The sequence below is a fragment of the Phoxinus phoxinus genome, assembly GCF_949152265.1.
Source record: "Phoxinus phoxinus genome assembly, chromosome: 17".
Taxonomy (NCBI): domain Eukaryota; kingdom Metazoa; phylum Chordata; class Actinopteri; order Cypriniformes; family Leuciscidae; genus Phoxinus; species Phoxinus phoxinus.
The window spans coordinates 16,946,253-16,969,731 of NC_136892.1; the positions used below are offsets into that span (position 1 = coordinate 16,946,253).

Sequence of the window (23,479 nt, forward strand, 5' to 3'; positions counted from 1 at the left end):
GGATGAAGTTTTCAGGTTGGATGGATGGATTTGTGATGGTGATTGTTGCAGTGATTGGACGAGTGAGTGGAGGAGGGGGGTCTGGGGGAGGACTTGTTGGCAGGGTCACAAACTATTTCCTTAAACAGAGTTATGAAAACCATACGGCACAAGGGAAAGCCACAGGCCGAATCTCCCCCCACCACTCAGTGAACTCATTACCCGCCCCCTCTTCTAATAACAAATGCCTGTACCCTCCTTCTCTGTCTCTCTGCTGCAGACAGACTGCAGACAAAAGTCATCCCTTTAACCATAGAAAGCAGAGGTTTGAAAGAGCTCATAGGTAAATTGAAACATTTGATTAGGTAAAAAACAAAAAACAAGTAGGATTAACAGACAAAACCAGAAATAGCTCAGCTGCAGAAAAAAAAAAAAAAACAGTTATGGGAATCAGGACTGTTAGAAAATGCTGTGCTGCATATCCCTGTCTTTTTTTTGTTCTTCTATATTTGAATTGGTCTAAGGGAGTCATGGGACAAAGCTTGCAGGAGCAGGATGGTGTGTGCAATGCAGAGGGATGCTATTCTATTCATCTCCAGCGCAAGACGTTCCGGGAGTCCTGGAGGAGCTGCAAGGATAAAGGGGGGAACCTGGCTACTATGAAAGGACCAGAAGAAGCCTCTTTGATCCATGACCTCCTATCGTCCGGGGTTAGACGTGGCCCCCGACCCAGAATCAGGCTGTGGATTGGCCTTCAGCGTCAGCCTCGGCAGTGCTCGGCCACGCGTCCTTTAAGGGGCTTTACCTGGATCACTGGGGATCAGGAAACGCAGTATACGAACTGGCAACGCGATGACTTATCCAGTGCTTGTGCTGCTCATCGTTGTGTGGTCATTACCTACAACACAGCTGACAAAAGTGGCAACGACCAGTACAACTTCAAATGGCTCGATGGGTCTTGTGCAGTGGCTGTGGAAGGATTCCTCTGCCACTACACCTACCAAGGGATGTGCCCAGCTCTTCAAAAAGAAGGAGGGGGTCCTGCACTGTACACCACCCCATTTGAACTGGCAAGTACTATTCTCACTCACATTCCTTTCGGCTCTGTGGCAACTCTTCCTTGTCCTGACAACGAGAAGGAAGACCAGTCAGTTCTGTGCATGCTGAGGGAGGACGGGAGCATTGGCTGGTCGAAGGATGCACCGCTCTGCTTGAACACTGCAAGGGACTGGTGTGAACAGGACAATGGAGAATGCGAGCACTACTGCGTGAACTCAGATACCCATTACTACTGCGAGTGCTCCGAGAATTATGTTCTGGGAGAGGATGGAAAGACCTGCCAGCTTTCGGACCCCTGCCACAGTGCCAACTGCGAGTTTGAGTGCGAGTCCACTTCTCAGGGACACCACTGCAAGTGCCCTGATGGGTACCTCCTGTCAGGGGATGGTAAGAGTTGTCTTGATATAGATGAGTGCTTGCAGAAACCATGTCCACAGGAATGTGTCAATGCACCTGGTACATTTGAGTGTAGATGTTACGAGGGCTACCTTCCGTCTGAGTTTGGAGAATGTGTGGACGTAGATGAATGCATGGAAGGAAAGTGCGATCATTTGTGCGAGAACTCGCCTGGTTCCTACACGTGCCGCTGTCACGAGGGATTCTCTCCACTCAGAGAAGATCCAGATCAATGCGAAGATATCGATGAGTGTAAAACTCCAGACATTTGTGATCAGGTGTGCAGAAATTACGAAGGTGGATTTGAGTGTCTTTGTGAGGAGGGCTATATGTTGCAAGTAGACAACTACTACTGTCGGCCAGTCGAAGAGGATGAACATTTGATGGTCGAATCAGATGATGCAACTCTGAATGATCCCAGCTTGCCTGAACTGGTGACAGATGCCAGCCCTCTAGAGTGGCTAACAGGATCCCCAAGCATGGAGTGGCATCCGACTTACCTGAGCTGGTTTACGGAGAAGACCCAGGAAGGAGATGTAGCTACACAGGAACCTGAATTAAATGAGCATGTATCCTCAGATTCATCTTCACCTAACTTTTTGATGGATACTACAACTTCAACTTCAGCTGATTCAAATAAAGAGGATGCACATGAGGAGGAAATATCAATAGCAACTGGTGATACAGCAGATGTAAGGACTTCAGGAGACAAAAGACCCTCAATGGCTTCGACATCTGCACCTAAGAGAAAATGGGATTTTGTTATGCTCACTCCTGAAACATCACAAATACCAGAAGATTCATCAGGAACAGTACAGCGTCCAGGGGACAGAAAGAAACACGACAAAAGCTGGCTGCTTGTGGCACTGCTAGTACCACTGTGTGTTTTTCTTGTGATCATGTTAGCCTTAGGTATTGTTTATTGCACAAGTTGTGCTGTAGAGCCACGGAGCAAAAGCGTGACAGACTGTTACCGCTGGACCACCACCTCCAAGACTGAAAAGTCAAGCACAGCAAAATCTCGAGCTTGAGTAATGTACAGTTAACTTGACTTTTGATTTGATTTGATTAAAAAAGCAGCAATGACCCTGGACTTCGTCAAGCTGTTTTGGTGTGATCACACTGTCACTTTGGTATTCTGTAGGACCCTGTGGGATGTCACTTAGATGCACAATATAACTTTCAGACATTGTTTTAGACAATGAATAAGATTTTTAAAAGCATCAACAATTCTATTGAAACAGAGACATTTTTGTGAAAAGTAGGACATAGCAAACAGAATTTAGCATGCATCCATTTTTCGTATAATACAATGAATGAGAATTTGTATGATGCCTTCAAGTGAAAATAAAAATATCAACAGATAAAATGTATTTGTTCCAGTCATAGCTTATGCTACAGCACCCCCAAACAGTAAGGTATGTAACTACAAGTTTGCCCAGACAACTGTTTTCAATCATTGACATTTACACATAAGAAATTAAACATATTTGAGTGCATCATTTAACTTACAGTTAATATCCCTTCATTGTATCCAGCACAAGTTATATTATTATAACATTGTGGCAATTGGATCAGACATACAGTAGCACATGTTACTTTTATTTTGAGTATTAAGGCAGAAAAAGGGAAAAGTGTCACAGAAAAATAGAACAGACCAGTAATAGTCATGAAACTAAAGAAACAGTTCAAGCACAAAACACCAATGTCTTCAGTGAAATAGTAAAATAAATTAAAGAATAAAACGTATGGCAAAAATATTTTTTATTGTTATTATTCCATATATTAGAAGCCTATATATTACATACATAATAACAAACATTTTCTTTCATCGACAAATTCGTTTTTCACTGTATCTCACTATTCTCATTTTGTGTTTATCAAAAAGTGTTTTATTGCTTGGCTGTTTTGTGTTGTACAGGCACAGCCACACCAGTAGCTGTCACTGTATGACATTTGAGTTAATTTCTATACAAACTAACGTGATTTTAATAAAGCTGAACTTGCACTATGTTATGGTACAGTTTTTGTTCCCCCTAATCATGTGTTGTTTTCCAAAGATTATTTTTCACACTTTTACATTTTTTTGTAAAAGTGCTATGAGCCATTTTGGAGCAGCAAAAGCATGAAATCAAAATCAGGGTCAGTTTGTTTACTGCATTAGGATTGTAGATCCTTTGCAGAATAATTTTTATAAATTTTATTCTAACTGACTTGATGATCAGCTGAAATATTTGTCTGATTTTTTATTTTTATTTAAATCTGTCATTAACAGTTACATAATGTATTTCTGTCTACATTTGGTATATGGGAAGCTGCTCCATTAAGGAATTGCTTTAGATTGATTGGCTGCATGGACGTCGGAGTGGGATCCTTCAAGAAAGTAAAAGTAAACAAAGAACAATGTTATTAATGACGAAATATGACATGAGTTTTCATCTTAAAAACTTTTGTACATGAAATTACAGGAATGAAGAAACAGTATTTAATGTTTTCTAGTGTGATAAAAATATAGAGAATTTATGCAAATAAAAACTGCCTGATATGTCAATACTGAAAAACGTAGTTTCCGACGAGGATGGGATTCGAACCCACGCGTGCAGAGCACAATGGATTAGCAGTCCATCGCCTTAACCACTCGGCCACCTCGTCATATAAATAATACACATTTGTGCTTATCTATACAAAGGACATATGTAACTCATGTCGCACATTAATTTTGACTTTACTGTATACGTTTTATGTAAATATTAAAACATTAATTTACTAAATGGCTATTTAAGCACATTTGTCTCCATGATATGTTGCTAAATCGCTACCACAAAACTGTTCTAGTAAACACTAAACAGACATTAAAATGAGCTATTAGAAAAACGCATTCTAGAAAGAACGAAACTGCTCTTGAAAACCTTTAAAGACACTACTAATGCAGATAATTATTGCTGAAACTAACGTTATATCACTACAATAGACTAAACTCACAAACAACAGTTAATGTCATTGACTGCCAACCTGAAATATATAGAGACTATGCACTGCTTCATTTTGTACGTGATAGTTAAAGACCTAACAATAGAAAGTATCACTTATTTATCTTGGTTGAAAAATGTGCGGGGAATTTTTACCGTAGTCCCCTGCTGCCCTCTATTGGCCACAATGAAATTACATTTATATAATAGTACCTATATAACATTACTCAATTCCTATGCGTTAAAAAAATCGTATATGGACACGTTAGCTCCAGCATATTCAAAGCATACAAAACGATTAATTGTGTAATATTTTATTATTAAATATATTATTCATGTGTAGCTGAATAATGTAATAGCAATGATTTCCTTTTCAAATTGATCTATCTAATATATATAATCTATCTAAAATGTGGATCTCTCTGTCCACATCTGCGATTACTTACCATTTGAATCGATGTTTACATATTTTAAATATCTGAAAGGTTAACGTTGTCTCGCATTTACAAGTCTCTGTTTACTAGATAAAGAACAGGAAACATCTCAGGGAAGGCAGTCGCAGCTGAGCGCACTGTAAACGTCACAACCAATGAAACAGCGGCTTCTGTGGGCTTGGCCAATCACACAACGACTACTATAGAGCCCTTCCCCGCGTCTCTGACCATGTGAAGCTTGCCGCGAATTTCAAGCAGTTCAAACTGTTTAGGCGCGCACGGAAACATTTAAGCTGGTTTTAGAGACTTAATATATATATATATAAAACAAATCAAGTGGTTTGTTGATATATTTAAGTATTTTATACGATAATGGCTACTCCTCCCAAGAGATTTTGTTCAAGTCTCGACGTTGACCTCAGTTTCGAAAAAAGAGCATTGAAGATCTCAATAGAGGGAAACATTGGTAAGTTGCTTTAATCAACGAAATAATATACATAAAATAAAACGCACTTCATATATTATGTAAGTGTTTTTAACACCTTTTAATTGTTTTCATATTAAACGAACCAGTATTGCACGAGAGCTGTCTTGTATTGTTATAACTTACAGTTGTGCTGTTGGCGCCAAATACTGTATTTTGTATAGTGAGGCTTCACAACCATCGACTATGACTGAATTGTTTTGAAATAGTTACCGGTAATCAAACTTCCCTCATGTTAGGTCATTAAAAAAAAAAAAAGAAATCTTAGGAAAAAAAAATCAAAGAAATGTTGCCAACTAAAGGATGTTGTTTCATAACGTTGCAGAGCCATGACAACCAGGCTATAGCTAAAAAAACAAATAAACATTTATGACATAAAATGTCATACTGCTATAATTTTTGGTTATTCTTCTGGCAATTAATACAAAGTTATAAACATCTAGGGGAATTGTTGTAATTTTTGATCATTTTGAGACAACACAAGTTATGATTGTTTATTTTGGTATTGTGAATTTTAAAACCTTTATGTCTGCAACAGCGGCAGGGAAGTCAACTTTTGTGCGGTTGCTGGATCGGGCGTCAGAGGAATGGGAGGTCATACCAGAGCCCATTGGGAAGTGGTGCAATGTACAAACCACAGAGAACGAGTATGAGGTACAGTTAACTTGTATACAAGAGGTTTTTATTAAGGAGTGTCTTCAAACTCAGTCTCAAATGTCAATTGGAGTTCTTTTACTAATATATCCCATTCAAACCTTGTAGGAGCTCAGCACATCCCAGAAGAGTGGAGGCAACCTGCTGCAGATGTTATATGACAAGCCCAGCCGCTGGTCTTACACTTTCCAGACCTACGCCTGCCTGAGTCGTGTCCGTTCACAGCTTCAGCCTCCTTCTGCCAAACTTCAGCAGGCAGAGAAACCGGTCCAGTTCTTTGAGCGTTCTGTCTATAGTGATCGGTACATACAAACAGCTTCTCGCAACAATTTATAAGACAATAAAAAAAGACATGTAAAATGGTTTTGAACTGAAAAAGTCTTATTGTTTTTAATCCTCCAGATATGTATTTGCTTCCAACCTCTTTGAGTCTGGAGATCTGAATGAGACTGAGTGGGCCATCTACCAAGACTGGCATTCATGGCTCCTCACTCAGTTTGAGTCCCAGATTGAGCTGGACGCCATGATCTATCTTCGTGCTGATCCTGAGGTATCTAGCAGCTCCTTACATGTTTAATGGATCACCTGTAGTAATATAAAAGTGATGTAAATGTAAGGATATACTATGATTCATTGATTTAACGCATGATCTCTGCAGAGGTGCATGCAGCGCCTTCAGTTCCGAGGGCGAGAGGAGGAACAGGGGATTCCTCTGGAATACCTGGAGAAGCTGCATTATAAGCATGAGTGTTGGCTGTCCAACCGAACCACAAAGTTAGTGGTCAACTTAATATGTGCTAAAACTTGTATTTCAGCTGTTTTCATTGATTCATCATCTAAATGGATCTCTTGTCGTATTACAGGTTGGATTTTGAGTATCTTAAAGACCTGCCAATACTGGTCCTGGATGTTAATGAGGATTTTAAAAATGACAGAATTAAGCAAGAAGGTGTAATTGACAAGGTATGTATATATGGGTCTGTGGACAAATGCCATCATTAAGAGTTTTGCCTCTAATGCCTGTTTCACACTGGGTGCGCAAGCAGAGCGGAGGCAGCGTTTGTAGTGTGCAGCTGAACCGCGGCTTGTTTCTGCAAATACAGACGAGTATCATCCATTCTGTCATGTTTTTCAGATGTTCTTCTCATGTTCTTTGATTTATGATGGGCAGCATACTCTGCTACAATGTTCCTCTTCTACTGTCCCACACACATTCATATAAAATGCTCTATATATGTAGTTTAAATGATAAAAGTAATCTTAACGTTAAGATACCTCTAGTTTTAATAATTTAAACAGGCTTTTGAAGTTTGGGCAAAAACTCTGGCAATGTGTTCATGTATTTTATTTAATTTTTTCACAGCGCTGATTGTCATTTGGTGATTTTGAAACATGAACACCTCACTTATATGATTTTATGTTGAAATTTTAACTCCGGTCTATTTTGATTAAGAACAACGTACTTTGGCTTTAATCCAGCGTGAGCGGCGTAGCAAAAATAGACTCCACGCCAAAACGATCGCGGCACTGCCGCTTCTGCTCTGCTCCTGCTACAAGCTGCCTTAGCGTGCAGTTTGAATAGTCTAAATTTGTTAAAGGGATAGTTCACCCAAAAATAAAAATCATAATTTACTTACCCTCAAGTTGTTCCAAACCTATACATTTCTTTGTTCTGCTGAACACAAAAGAAGATATTTTGATAAATGTTTTTAAGCAAACCGTTGTGGGGCACCATTGACTTTCATAGTATGGAAAAAAATATTGTGGAAGTCATTGATGCCCCACAACTGTTTGCAACAACTTGAGGGTAAATGATGACAGAATGTTCATTTTTGGGTAAACATGGGCGCCGGGGAAAAAAATGCTCTGCTTACTCGTCTAGTGTGAAAAAGGCCAATCAGTAAAGTGTTTTAGAATTGCCATGATTTGATGTTTTTTTTTTTTTTTTTCAGGTGAAGGAGTTTCTGAGCACCTTGTAGCCTCTAAATGTAAAATGATCTGTGAGAATGATGTACATTGGTGATTCCTCACTAGTATTATGGATTTATGTCTCTGGTCATTTGAATGAATTTATGATTGTATTTTATTTTTTATTTAGCTTGTTGTACATATGTAGCCTATTTGTATAAAATTAAAACCTCATTTTTTTTTTACACTGATTTTTTTTTAACTCCTCTGCAATGATAACTGAAGCAGGACAGGACATGTAAAGTGCAGGACATTTTGGACAAATTACATCTACAGTTCAATTGTAAACCATTGGCTTTTAGTGCAGAGATTAGTATTTATATAAGTTTTGTCATTAGGTCTGAAGACTATTCCTTAAGAGAAAATATTAAAGTTAATATTACAGGGTTCCCACAGACATAGGAAAGGCAGTTTTAAAATGATGATTTACATAACTGAAAAGTTGTGGCAATAAATAAATTCAAAAAAATGCATTAGATATTCTCTGTTCTTAAATATTTCATACTCCTGCAATTATACCTCTGACTCACTCAGTAATGAGGACCTGTTGGCTCATTCTGTGATTTTGAGTTCATTATTATAATTAAGATTGGTTTCATAATTTTCGGCTTTCATGATCAGTGCAGGTAATTCATTTATGACCAATTTCCAGGTTCATTTTATCTATGTTCAGACTGGTTTACCCATTTAATATTGAAGAAATGCATCACTGTCATACAGACATCCCTACAGCTCATTTGACATGAGATACAATCAAATGCATTTGCAATACTGTAATCATGAACAGAAATCATAATTGTGGCATGTACATATGTCAAACTAAGGTTATGTGGCCCATATTCATATTTTAGACTCAAAATGAAGAGTGTGACTTTTTTTTAACGATATTATGAGCTCATTCATAAAGCCAATGTATGCAGTGCAAATAGATGAAACAAGTGATTTAAACAAATTTCACCAAAACAAAAACCTTTCACGTGTAAACAGAAACTGAGTTTTATTATTTTGAATATTAAAATGTCACATTGTTTAATGAAAAATATTAAACCACTGTTTGTTATTGAAAAATAATAAACCACTGTCTTGTAATTGTTCTAATCTTTCACATTCAAACTTGAGTATGTCAAATTATTTAAGTCTAAAATCTTTATTCAGCTTACAATTGCCATCTATTCTAAACAGAGTTTATTGTGAACATTGAATTTGGCTTTAAATGCAGTAGAACATTTTATATGATTTTGAATAACTTCCAATTAGTTTTCTGTTTTTACTGCCAAGAAAAAGCTTTCCATAGACTCATAAAAAAAATTCCATGGAGTCATAAATATTTTTTTTAAATGAATCCAAGTGGCACACAGCTTCTGTACCAATATAAGAGGCTAAATATGTTTATGCAGAAGAATGTGAAAAAAAATTCCCTATAAAAAAATACGATTTTCCCAGAAAAGAAGGATATTATCGTTTGTGTACAATATTATATACACGAGTCAAAATTAAACTACAAGTCCCATAATGAAATCTTCCAGAGAAATCCGGGTATTGCTTCACCCAGGTCGGTCGCGCCCTCCTCTAAACAGAATGTTATTGACACAGTTGTCCTAACATGTTAAATAGTAAGAGTTGTTTAATATCGGACGCAAAGAGATGACAGCTAGACTTTTAACTGTCAACACGTAAGATATTATATTTATTAAATAATTAGACAGTTATTGACCGACTAATCTAATGCATCTAGCATTGCGTTACTATAAACATGACACCTCGGAAATGTACAAAACTTCCTAAATATGATTCTGAAACAAATTAACCTCTACTTTCTCGATAAAGACAAAAATAGGCGTATCGAGAGGGCGGGAATTTGTGACAAGCGTGCCCGCGTCCAATCGTCTTTACTAAAGGATGTTTCCTGGCGTTAAATCTTAAAGCCCTCTTGTAAACCAACCTTGACGTCGCGTGCTTTCGCTTGAGTAGCGTGCGTTGCAGCCAATCAGGTTCCAGTACTTAACTCTCGCGCCCAATAACCTACGCATATTTTGAACAAGGGCGGGACAATACACAAATGGAACGAAGTAGGTTAGGTTGTTAGAAAGTTAATGGCTTGGGGGAAAGAGATTCTCTTCTCGCTTCAGGAGAGTTTGAGGATTTTTCTGAAGTAAAACGTAATTATTTTATAACAATATAACCCCAAAGAAAGTGAAAGGACAACATTACCTTCACAAATAGACGTATTATTTAGGAAAGTATGCAGGATGCAGTAGCCGGGACGGCAATGCTGACGGACGGCTTCGAGGACGAGATTGACTCGGTGACTCCGCGTTCCCCTGCGTTAGGGATGGGGGTTGGAGCTACACCAGGAGCCGGACTCGGGGGCCTTGGTGGCAAGAAAGTCCGCTTGTTCGGGGAGGCTGGCGGGCCCACCACAGACAGACTTGATTTCAAACTCACAGCGGCCGCGGTGTTATCGTCAGGCCCCGGATCCGGCAGCGACGAGGATGAGGTGTCTGAGGTGAGAGCGAGTCAGCCTGCAGGAAAGTGGAGAGAGTGTGTGTGTGTGAGTGCTAGCTCACATGCTAAGTCCTGCTAGCCCTAATAGGCTTCATTCCCAACCCACCAAAACCCTGGAATTAATCACCTCATCTAAAGAGGCCGACTTATCACGTCCCACTTTTGACAACATTTACACAACACCACCTTTGCGCGGAGCGCCGTTTGCAACTATTTCAGTAGCGTATCGCGCGACCCACGTTGCCAGTTGCGTTTCTAAATAGCTCATATTCAGGCGAGTTAGCTTAGCTTAGCACGGGCTCAGATGAAGGCTGCGATTTGGGCCTAAAGAGAACATCAGGGGGCAACGCCATCGTCTGCTAGTGAGCCATCCCAAATAATTTCACCGATTTCAACCACTTGTCACTTTAGTTTACGCCTTTAAAGTGTAACTTATCACACGTCGCGTCTTAGTGACAGTCATTTTGAAGGATGTAGAAATATCGCTAGCCGGGAGGCTAAGTGGCTCTTGGTACGTATCTAAATATTAGCTGGAAATATTAGCTTTTTAGCAAAGCTTATCTGCGTGACGGTGCCTCGCCAGGCCTTTGCACTGTGTTGGTAAACTTAAGGTTTGACTTAGATCTGACATCTGTGTCAGCAGATGCAGGATGTTATAACGTTCACATAACCTTAGTGTCAGTACTTGAACTTAGGCTCAAGACATGTAACGTTAAATGTATCCACACTGCAGGATCTGTCATTTCATGGGACGCAAATGTTAAAACAACAAGCTTTAAGATAAGATATTTATTCTTTGATGTCAGAGGGACAATCATAAGCCATTGTGATCATGAAGTGTGGCGCTGGGCTTCAGGGCTACTTGTCATGTGGGTTTGTACATCAAGATGCACCTGTTGGGTCCTGATGTTTAATTGTCAATCCCACTCAAGACGATTTTCTAAAACTGTAGCAACGTCTAATAGAATCAAGTGCATGCTTCCACTTTATTCAAGCATTTGTAATACTCAAACAGCCTGCCAGAGGTATGGTCTGAATCTTAATTTTTGTTTTATTTTGTTGACAGATGACATGCATTTGCCATGCAAGAATTGCATGATGAAAAATGAATGCATGTGTGTAGGGGTGGGTGATGTATCACAATATGGTTTGCTTCAAATTAGGTTGTTGCGATATCAAAAGTTTAGATAGTATTGACATTATTAACACCAAATTTGATTTCACCACAAAAACTAATACTAGCCTAACTAATGTCTTCAGTAAAGTTGACAACTTTTTACATAAAATTATGAGCTGTAGAACAAATCAATATAATAGAACACAGATGCAAATTAAGTAAACTGTACTTGTTTTTTTTTAGGTCGATCTATGGCGCGTGAATACCAAATTGAGTTCTCTTTCATGGCAAATTGGGCTTGATCTGTATAAAATCGCTTGAACTTTTAAAATTTCACCCTGTCAATTTTCTAAATACATCTTCTAGATCTTATTGTGAACAATTAATCTGATACTATTCTATTAATGGATTCTATTTTATTAATAACTGGATCTTCCGGCATAAACAACAAACTTCTCTCTGGTCTTCTCCAATCATTTACTCCACGTAAACCCCAGATTTTGTGCAACGGCTACATATCAAAAACTGATGCATATAAACCAAGTCTCAACCAAAAAATTATCTTTTTTTATAATCCGTTGCACTTGGATGTACATTACTATAATGGAAGAAAAGATCTGTTACTGCCATTTTATTTACGTTTTTGTTTTGTGTATCCATTTTTTAAATTTAACTGGCATGTCTTAAAAACGCATACAACTGATAGACTTTCATGACGAAGCATATCATGAGAGCATAACCGCAAACTCTACCGGTTGACAAATTTCTTCTTATCGTGTCTATTGATATATCGCATACTTGCTCCTCAACCAAGTGTGAAGTGTTTTTAAAAAATATGAATGTGCTGTTGGCTGCATATCAACCGTAGGCCTGTTTTAATGTAAATGAGTAAGCTGTGCTGAAACTCTTACAAACATGCACCGTTGTATTTCAGAGCTTCATGTGACCCCCCTCTGCCTGGAGTACAGGGGTGTGTCTGTTGTTGCCTTTTATAACTTGTAATGGTTGCCCCCTCCCCATGTGTTGTTGGTATTTGTTTGGAATTTAGGGGGAGGGGTATTAAAGTCGGTGGAGGTACAGAGATGATGACAAGCTCAGGTAGGACCCGCATTCCCACAAGTTCCGGCACTCTGCATGAACTTCCCGTTAGGTCACTCTGCTTCATGAGTCAGTCTGCTCTATGCTTTATGACTTAAAATTAGACTGAATATGTTTAGAAATGTAATCATGTATGTGAAAAACAAGTTTAGTCATTCTGCAACCCAAAGTATAGCTGAATCCGGATATTCAATCTGACCTGGAATCAGGATCATGTGAGAAGTTGCTACATTACATTCATTAAATTACGAATCAACTACATTTTTTAGGTACATTTGAATTCTTGACATTATTTTTGATTGTATTAGTTCTACATGGAATTCTGCAGTTGTCTTTAGTCATACATTTGCAGAGTCTGTTTCAGATACTGAGCCTTGTATCTTATTTGTGTCACTTTAAATTGTGACTGTGAATTGTTCTCTTAATATAGGCCTCTACTGCAAGCTATATTCATGGTTCTGGAAAATCTGGGAATATTAGAGAATTTCAAAAGTGTGATTACCATAATTCTGTGGGAAAGTATGAAAATTAATGAAATATTAAAAGGTCATGGGAAATTTTAAAGGCAATTTAAATTGTATGGTTACACTGTTCTAATCACTACTTGTGAGTGTGTTGTTGTTTTTCACACATTGGTCAACATGTGGAAACCCACTATATGTTATATATATATTAACAGGCACAGAAGTGAAGTTCATTCAGAGATTCTTTGTTAAATCAATAACTGAGTCAGTCAAATGTCAGATGAAAAGAGCAGCATACTTGTAGTGGACAATTGCCCCTTTCTGCCTTCGTGTCAAATGCTTTTTCTTATGAGAATAGAAAAAACACATCTAGTATTAAAGTTTGCATTGCATTAAGTCCTTGTCCTCTACTGAATCCCTCATTAGCATCTTTTTATCTTAATGTCTTATGAACATAACATTACACCATAATATTTTTGACTTATAGAAACTCCTAACATAAAAGGGTATTTCTTGTGAGCATTTGTTAGTGTGTGTGTGTTTTTCCTTAACACATTTAATGACCAAGAACATTCACATGGCTGTGGCCTATGACACAGCATGTGTTTTCTAATTAATTGCATATTGCTTTCTGAAGAGGGAGTCAACTACACAGTCGTTACATGTTAACTCCCTGTCTTTGGGGAAAACTAGATATAATCATATACAAACCTGGCAATCCCTCTACCTTCTTTCTAGTTTAGATCCTGGCTAGTGCAATTCAAATCAATTCTCGAGGTAGTTTACGGTTTTGTTACTTTTCTTATTTGACTGCGGTAGACAGTTTAATAATGGGTCTAGTAGAAAAAAAATCTCACTGAATTAATTGTAAACAAATGCCATTTAAGCTGACTGCAATCATTACTCAAATGACTGGCAGTCTTCTTTATTAAAGCAAGGCAGTCCTGAGACAAATAGAAAAACTACTTAGTATATAAGTTAAATTCCTTGATACAAAAATAAGATTTTTTGCAAATATAAAACTGGTAAATAAAATGAAAATAAATAAACAGTACAAATACAATAGAAAAAAATATACAAATTAGACTAAACTAAGTTTTTCAGGTACTGTAGCCTAGTTTTATTTGACATGTCTTAAGAAATACTACAGAAATTGAATCAAATGTAAAATAAAACACTTTATTGTATTCACTGTATTAATTAAAAATGACTCGTATTAAGTTATTGACTTAATTAAACTTGTATGAGACTTGTATATGATCCTCTCGAAGTAGTTTTTGTACTATTGTGTAGTTCAGAGTGTATTTAAGTGCAAGGGTTAGTTTCTCGTTGCTATATATGTGAAAGAATTAAGTTTTAAATGCAAAATATTTTTATATTTTTATAAAGGCTATGGATGTAGTGGCCGTTCTGCGGCTTGAGAAGCAGCTTTATATAACCCAAGTACATACAGTACACATGCATTCAGAGCAAGTTCTCTGTTGCATTGGCAGTTTTATCCATATGTAACGGTGTAGTTGGAGTTTCATCATCTTGTGTAGGTCCAGTTTATGATGATTCTTTAAAAACTTGAGTTGTTTCAGCCATGAACCGTAGTATGTTAGAAACTATGTGAAGTAGCCTAATTTAGAGGTCGACCGATAGTGGATTTTACCGATATTCAGGTTTGACTGTACGTGCTGATAACGATTAATCAACCAATATTTTTTTTTAATGGATACTGGATGAAAAAAATAACATAAAGCTCCAAGTAAAACAGTGCTGAACTGAAATGTGCTAAATAAAATAAACATATTAAAATGAGAAGTTCTTTAGAAAATAATTTAAACATCAAAAAATTGCAGGTTTCTTTAACTACGTACGTAATTTGCATAGGTATTTTAAAGTCCCATTTATTAACAAGGATGTATTAGCTAGCTTTCATGAACTAGGCTTTATGCATTGTGCAATATATATATATATATATATATATATATATATATATATACATATACATATACATATACATATACATATATTTTTTTACAGCATGTATTAATATTTGAGCAAGACAATTGTACCTTGATCATTCATGTTAGTTCCATAGTACATTAACTAAGGTTAACAGATAAAATAAAAATTAAAACGTAATTTTAAAATGTATTCGTAAATGTTGAAATTACCAAACTAACAATAGACAATACTACAACATTTAATTAACCTTAGTTAATTAAAAAATGTTTTATCTTATTGTGAAGTGTTACTATTTCATATAAATCCAAAGAGTCTGCTATGCTTAATGGCCATCTTTAAATATCTGCAAAGGCCCTAGCATTAAAATTGCATAAATGTATATTACATATATAGTCTCTCACTTTATTTGCTTCTAAATTAGATGTATTATATTTATAATCAAAATTACAATATGTATTGCAGTGATAAAAAAATAATTGAATCCAATGCGTTTCTGATTTGTTTGCTTTCTCAACATTATGTCCATGCAGCAGACAGAAACACACATCACTAGCATATGCAACTTCGCCGGCTAATGAATGCATAAAAGTGACCAGCTGGATATAAACCATAGACTGTAAAAAAAATATGGATGTACTGTAGTGTCCGTGACGTCACCCGTAGGTTTCTGAAGAGTGTTTTTGAAGCCTAAAGTGGGCGTAGCCGGCCGTCGCCATCTTGGCTGCGTGTCACTCCCGGATAACAGAATATGGACAGAAAGGCGTGGCGTGGGTAGAGCTGAGGTGCCTAGTTACTGAAACCATGCCCGCCTAGCTCGACGTGATCGAGTTTGCTCAGGCTTAGGAGCTAATGCTATATGCTACTGGCCTCGCGCTACAGTGACGACTTGAAGTAAAGCCAATAGTTAAAGTTAATGTTTTTGCTCTTCAAAATACTGTAATAGTTAAGACATAACTAAAAGTGAGACTGTGTATCGTGATGCATTATTATTCTGCTGGTTAAAAATGTATCATCATGCAGTAACTTACAATATTGCTCTGAGCTTGTGCGTGAGATAGTGATTCATGCGCATACATGTCAGCAGTGTTGCCACAGTTACTTTGAAAAAGTAATCTGATTACTCCTTTAAAAAGTAACTTAGTTACTTTTAAAAACAAGTAATCTGTAAAGTAACTAAGTTAGATTACAAGTTACTTTATTAGTTACATTCAGCAGCTGCCGACAACACCCCCGCCGCCTCAACATAAAAATTACAACCGGTTTTGCTAACACACACTTTATTGGAAGTGCATTTTTAACAGTAATTTCAACATTTATCTCCTGACATTTTAAGTTGAACTTAACTATTTCCTGAAAAAAAATACATGTTTTTATAAAAAAAAATTTAAATAAAGACAGTCTTTCTTGACTTAACATAAATACATGTTTTTTTTTTAAATAAAATAATGACAGTCTTTCTTGACCTGACTCCAAATGTTTCTTCAAATTTGATGTCGTTTTTTTTGTGTTTTTTGTTGTTGTAGCTAGATAGCACTTTGTCGCCACCAGATTGTACAACGAACCTTAACATTGTCATCTTTAGCTGACACAAACTCAAAATAGTGACGGGGTGATGCGGAAGGTGACGCGTTCATGTAACATGTAAGGGTGGCGCTGCCAATAAAGCACCCTACAAGCTCACAAAGAACCGGCAAAAGTAATGATTATGAATGTCAAATATAGCAAGAAGACATTTTATGACTGACTGACTGATGCTGACTCGCGATCTTCACTGTAAGTAGCCTATGAACGTGCCAGAGAGAAATGCACATTTCGTGCGGATTACGTAAGCAGAGAGCAGTCTGTTTTCGTTTCGAATTGTTCTGTTTAAAGGACAAGTTCGGTATTTTACACTTAAAGCCCTGTTTACAGATCGTATCTGATGAAATAGAACGGTTAAGATTAAAATTTGGACACATGCTCCTGTCCCGAGAATTTTAGTTTTATTTAGCGTTTGTGGACCTATTTTGCCAAACGCGTCACACCCAGATTCTTCCGTTGAGAGCTTGAATAATAGACACCAGTTGGTGGCGATAATGCACCTTTGCCGATTGCAAGCAAACCGCTGGCATTTCATTTAATACACAGAAGAAGCAGAAGAAGAAGCGGCGGAGGAATACCGTACCTCACACAGCACATTCAATACAAGTCAATGGAGGTGGACAAACACTACGATAAAACCTGTTGGAAAGCATCTTTTTCAGCGATTTTTTTTTGGGCCCGTATCAGTGAACACCCCTGACCACTCGGTGAGTTTCACGTCTTTGTAAACGAAAGTTTAATGTGTTTTAGGAAGGAATCTTCCAGTGGCCATAGACAACCATTGTGTGGGGGTGGGGGGGAAGCGAAATAAACCCAAAATTCTCGGGACTGGAACATGTGTCCAAATTTTAAACTTAACCGTTATATTTCATCAGATACGATCTGTAAATAGGGCTTTAAGTGTAAAATACCGAACTTGTCCTTTAAAAGTAGACATTTCAATATAAAAATAGCCTGCGTGTCGTGATCATCTATTGTCTGCTATATTTAGCCTACTACTTATTTATTAAATCCAGGCAATTGGTCGATGAAACATTGATTAAAATTAAGATACAATTCATACAAAACGAAATTCACTTTAAAGAAATGCTTTGTGCTTTCTGTTTGAGGTCTCGGTGTGAAAAAGCAGTATTTTAGTGCCGCTTTCAGAACGGTCACGTCCGTAACGAAGAACTGTCGCGTCCGTAACATTGTTTTTTCCTCATAAATGCGAACATGAAAAATAAAATAAAATGGATATTTTATGTTCTCTGTAGAGCCAACCCTTCTTCATCCGGTGGGTAGTATTACTTTTGGTTTGTGCAGTGTGTATTTCTCTCATATAAGCCTAAATATAAAACGCATGTGTGTAGACTGATATTTTTCTAATGTCTGGACTCCTTTATTAAGGGAGTATGGATTAGTGATCTTCTTTTGGCTTCTAATGGCTTCTTTTAAAAACTTTAATATATATTTATTTATATTGCTTAATTTTTAATGGATCTGAAATGAAAAATCACCAATCAATAGAATAATCATCAAACTTTTATTACCACTAACAGTTACATAACAAAACCTAAAATATTTTATATATTATATATATTTTATATTACATGCGCTTCATGAGGCACATGCGCGCGGTCTCTTGCTCTCTCTCCCTCTCTGCCGTGCACGCGTTACACGGTTTGGAGCACAGTCTCTGTCTCACGGGCGCGCTAGCTCTAGATTCCGGAGATTTTAACTAATTCACGGGCATCAGTGAGCCGCTATCAATATGCGGGAGACTCCCGGAACTTCCGGGAGACTTGTGATGTCTGTATTTCTATACTGAAATAATATCGGCATTATAATTATTGATTTTTCATTCCGCAATTTTTTGGTGCCCTCTCAGCTCTTGGTGCCCTACGCACATGTGCGCGCATGATGCGTGTGGTGGGAGCGGCGGCGCTGGTTGTCCTCATCTGAAACTTTAAAATACTTCCATACCGCTGACATGCTCAATCTTTGCAGACGCGTGCAAACAGCTCGACCGCGAGTGAAACCTGCTTGAGCACGGAGGGGAGGGGTGGGTGACGAGTGATAACAGCTTGACCGTGAGTGAAACCCAAGTGCTTGCGCGCGGATGGGAGGGGCGCGGTTGACATTCATTTTCGGTTGACATTTTCGGCTGGCTTTTTTATTTCGGCCCGAAACCGATAATGCCATTTTCGGCGACGAAATTTCGGTGCACCCCTAGTATGGATATATAAACAGACATTTCAATATATTGGTATTAAATGCATTTTCTGATAATTTATATTTCATTATATTATATGTAAAGTTTTTTACTGCAAATGTCACGTCCATAACGCTGGAATTGCCCGATTTTAAATAATTTATCATCAACTAGTTTTGTGGTGTAGGTCTACGTATTTTATAATGTTGACTTCAAATAATACTAATAGTAATTTAAAGATGTGGTAGCATTGGATCTGGACGGGAAGGATAGCTCTGGGAGTTGGAAGGGGTGTTTCGCGATTCTGCCCTCTCACACCGCGACACAGGTTCGTTGATCTGAGTGTCGCGATTCCGGTTTCATATCGCATTACAGCCCTAATTTTTACTAAGGAAAATGGCAAAAATAGTAACGCACAGTGACTTGGATAAGTAACTTTAATCTCATTACTGGATTGGAAAAAGTAACGCGTTAGATTACTCGTTACTGAAAAAAGTGGTCAGATTAGAGTAACGCGTTACCGGCATCACTGCATGTCAGTCAGCGTGGCATCGCAGGTAAAGTGCGTAGAGAGCTTTATTCAGTCCATTTTAAATTCTAAATTTTTGCCACCTCTCAAATGGGTTTAACAATAGATATTACAGAAGTTAGTTAATGCACTAGAAAGCCACCCTCATTGAAGTCCATTTTAAATTCTGATTTTTGCCACCTCTCAAATGGGTTTAACAATAGATATTACAGAAGTTAGTTAATGCACTAGAAAGCCACCCTCATCTATTGCATGGACTGAAAGCACTGACACCTACAGGATTTCATCTGATGGTACTTTTTATTTAACACTAAAAAGTTAAATAAGCATATATAGTCTATCTGTTCCTTGAGAGGAACGGTACCGCAGAACGAGTGTAGTCTCTATATCTATAGACATTTTTAAATCTGAAAACTCATGGGGGAGATACAGATTTGTCTCGCCAGCCCCATCCTCAATGGGGAATTAGGCCCCATCCACACTACTGCGTTTTCGTTTAGAAACGGAGACCTTTTGCTGCGTTTGCAGCTTTGCACCTCCCGTCCAGACTACATTTTTACTATTTAAATGTCTGAAACCTAAAATAAACATTATGAGGTTGAATACACTGCATCGTTGTGATCTATAACAGCACTGAACGCGTCCAACTCTGGCTCGGCGCCAGCCAACGCGCGAAAGCACAGTTTGAATCTGGCAGTTATGCGACGTCACTGAACATGCTAAATGTGGCACCGTACTCTCAGGGGCACCGCTCTCGGACTAAAGACCCGGGAGCTTTAGTCCGAAGCTCTCGGACTAAAGACCCGGGAGAGAATACAATGCTGAATAGTCTTATTTTGTGTTATTTTTGGTCCAAAAAGTATTTTCGATGCTTCAAAAACTTCTAACTAACCCACTGATGTCACATGGACTACTGTGATGATGTTTTTATCACCTTTCTGGACATGGACAGTCTACCGTATATACATTTTCAATGGAGGGACAGAAAGCTCTCGGACTAAATCTAAAATATCTTAAACTGTGTTCCGAAGATGAACGGAGGTCTTACGGGCTTAGAACGACATGAGGGTGAGTCATTAATGACATTATTTTCATTTTTGGGTGAACTAACCCTTTAACAATCCCATATATGAGACCGTACCGCTCAAAAGGTTAATCATGCGGCGCCCGAGTGCATTTGACCGGCATAAAACGGCATATGTCAGACTGACCTGGCCGGTCGGCGGTCATGACCGATCACGTGAAAATCGGCCAATTCCGGTCACCAGCCGATCAATCGGTGCATCTCTATTTGTAATATTGTCGTCTTCAGCTCTCCAATATCAGCTGCGTGATTTAAATATATGCCTGTTTATATTTCTCACATCATGATAGGTTAAGAGCAGAGGTGTCAAAAGTATTCACATTCATTACTCAAGTAGAAGTACAGATACTAGGGTTTAAAATGACTTCTGTAGAAGTTGAAGTATCAACTCAAGCTTTTTACTCAATTAAAAGTGTAAAAGTACATGGTTTCAAAACTACTTAAAGTATAAAAGTAAAAGTAATGCAAGGCAAAAAATGCCATTAAGGACAAAAGCTTAGACCGCGCCAAAGGGGCCTATAGTGCACCCCACCTCCTCAAACATTCTAAGGCCATAATGACTATAATGTTATATATATTAAAATGTAAATGTTGAAAAACTTGTGAGGCACTAGGCTATAGCTGTATAACAGGTATACCTGTTTCAGCCGCATATAAGGATTTCGGATATTGCCATCTTTGTGGGGATATTTTGACACTATAATGGTTGCGCGCACACACACTCTCTCTCTCCTCTCTGTCTCTCTCACACACACACGCACGCACTCTCTCACACACACACACACACACACACACACACACACACACTCTCTCTCTCTCTCTCTCACACACACACACACACTCTCTCTCTCTCTCTCACACACACACTCTCTCTCTCTCTCTCACACACACACTCTCTCTCTCTCACACACACACACTCTCTCTCTCTCTCTCTCTCTATCACACACACACACACACACACACACACACACACACACACACTCAGTCTCCCTCTCACACACACTCGCTCTCTCACACACACGCACACACTCTCTCTCTCCTCTCTCTCACACACACACGCGCGCACGCACACACACACACTAACGATTATGTTTGCCACTTATCCCGCGATTGTCATACAGTAGGCAATATTGTAAAAACGGCTGTCCCCAAAGCAATATTTGACGCCATTTGCCCCGTATTCTTGAGCACAAAACTGTTGATTAATTTCTCCCTCGCTTACCGCATCTACAGTAGGTTTCCTTCGGAGGAGTTTTGCCGCTTAGCACAAACCAAATGTAACTACAGCGCGCCGCGCGGACAGCCTCTCACAAGTTAGAAAGAAAACACAAAGCCAATCAGTTTAGCGATGTGTGTTCAGGAGGCGGGACTCAGATCTATTGTATAATTGGCCATTTTTTGAACGACGACAAGCCAGAATGAAAACAAGCGGGAATGAAAACAAGCAGAAATGAAATAGGAGTAACGAGGCTATTTTTAAAATGTAAGGAGTAGAAAGTACAGATAATTGCGTGAAAATGTAAGAAGTAGAAGTAAAAAGTCGGCTGAAAAATAATTACTCAAGTAAAGTACAGATACCCAAAATTTCTACTTAAGTAATGTAACGAAGTATTTGTACTTCGTTACTTGACACCTCTGGTTAAGAGACTCACAAGAACCAAGAATATCTTTCATCATTGTGATGTTTTGTTGTGCCATATATAAATATGAAGATGCAATTTAGGATCTGTTGCAGCTGAGATTAATAGTGAATAACTGCATGAATTGAAGAAATTAAATCAAACTGGTTAGGAACAACACCATAAGTAAATAATGACTAAACATTAATTTTTGGGGGGAACTTTTCCTTTAGGATACACATGTGATTGACCAATACCTTACACATGCTTTTTTATCAGATATTCTGTGTTTATCTGAAGAGCATGTCCATACTAAATGTTATCCCTCTGATTTTCCTCATCTACATGTGACCTCAAAACACAAGCAGATAAATATGCTGTGATTAGTTTGTATGAACCTGGCTGACACGGGTCATATGTTGTGCAGAACTGTTGGGGCAAGTTGCTGTTTTGGACTTTACACACTGCATGTTATTGTTGTCAGAAGTCTCTCTGCCAGGTTGCCTGCATGCATGGCTAAATTTTCACTGTCATTTTTGTTTTTCCCATCTCAAGATATTGAGTGAAAGCACTTTGTTTAACGACACCTCAAGACGTAGGAATATGAGCTAGTGTTTTTGATTTCACCGAGTCATCCTATTGTTTTCATGATGGTTTAGGGTTTCCAGCCCTTAACCTGTCTGCAACCACCAGACATGTCAGGTATTTGTGTGTAATAAAGGAATTGTGCTGCCTCCTCCAGCTCTTGCCTCTTGCTGGAAGTGTAGCACTCACAGTCTGTCTCTCAGTGCAGAGATGAGGTAATGAGAGTCACTTTTTTGGACGTAGCCTCTGGTCTCGCCCTCATCTCTCTTTCTCTCTCACTCACACCCTGAGACAGATGCTTCCCAGAGTCTGAGACCAGAGCACAGCAATTCCAGCCACACCAGAGCCCTGCACATTCAAATGCTGCTGTATGCTTTTAATTACTCTTACTGCAGATGGGCTCTCTGCTTTGACCACGCCCGGCCTCGCTGCCTTACTCACCCTGCTTTTTGGGTCAGCTCCTTTTGGCAGCCCTTCATATTTATCTCGTCTGAAATTGTATGACCCCTCCCAGTTCCTTGGTCTTGAAACTTCAGTACACAAAAAGGGTAATCTCTTGACATAATTATAAGAACAACCAGAATGGTGTGTTGTGTTTTGCAGTGTTTCTGGTGGTGGCCTCCTAGATTTTGACAGGAACCAAGGACTCCTAAATTGTATAACTGTTCTGTAAGGTTTGAAATTGAGTATTTTGTTCTTTCTCATAGAAAATACAAGATTTTCATCTTGTTCACTTCCATTAATGCTTGTGAAATGTGTGCGTCCTTCTGCCAATGTGGGTGGAATACAGTACTAAAGTATGCTGAA

The 23,479-nt window shown here is 38.3% G+C and overlaps 3 protein-coding genes across 5 annotated transcripts in view; all 3 read left to right on the forward strand.

Annotated features, from left to right (window-relative positions):
* The first annotated feature begins 250 nt into the window (after positions 1-250).
* On the forward strand, positions 251-3,738 carry cd248b (CD248 molecule, endosialin b). Its single transcript, XM_079586089.1, has one exon. It carries the CDS (start codon positions 423-425, stop codon positions 2,463-2,465), a length of 2,043 nt encoding a protein of 680 aa, XP_079442215.1. The 5' UTR covers positions 251-422; the 3' UTR covers positions 2,466-3,738.
* A 1,215-nt stretch (positions 3,739-4,953) lies between these two features.
* Positions 4,954-9,053, forward strand: LOC306984605 (deoxycytidine kinase 2). The gene is made up of 7 exons (XM_079586090.1): positions 4,954-5,303; positions 5,860-5,975; positions 6,084-6,277; positions 6,378-6,525; positions 6,634-6,749; positions 6,839-6,938; positions 7,928-9,053. The coding sequence occupies exons 1-7, from the start codon at positions 5,210-5,212 to the stop codon at positions 7,952-7,954; spliced, it is 795 nt and encodes a 264-aa protein (XP_079442216.1). The 5' UTR covers positions 4,954-5,209; the 3' UTR covers positions 7,955-9,053.
* Positions 9,054-9,988: 935 nt separating this feature from the next.
* ankhd1 (ankyrin repeat and KH domain containing 1) overlaps positions 9,989-23,479 on the forward strand; it is a 52,901-nt gene continuing 39,410 nt past the window's right edge. For 2 of the 3 annotated variants that reach the window (XM_079586092.1, XM_079586093.1), the window contains exon 1: positions 9,989-10,449. In XM_079586092.1, coding sequence (XP_079442218.1) covers positions 10,186-10,449 — 264 coding nt within the window. In that variant the 5' untranslated portion in view covers positions 9,989-10,185. The remainder of the gene's footprint in view (positions 10,450-23,479) is intronic. The other variant, XM_079586091.1, reaches the window with a different exon arrangement.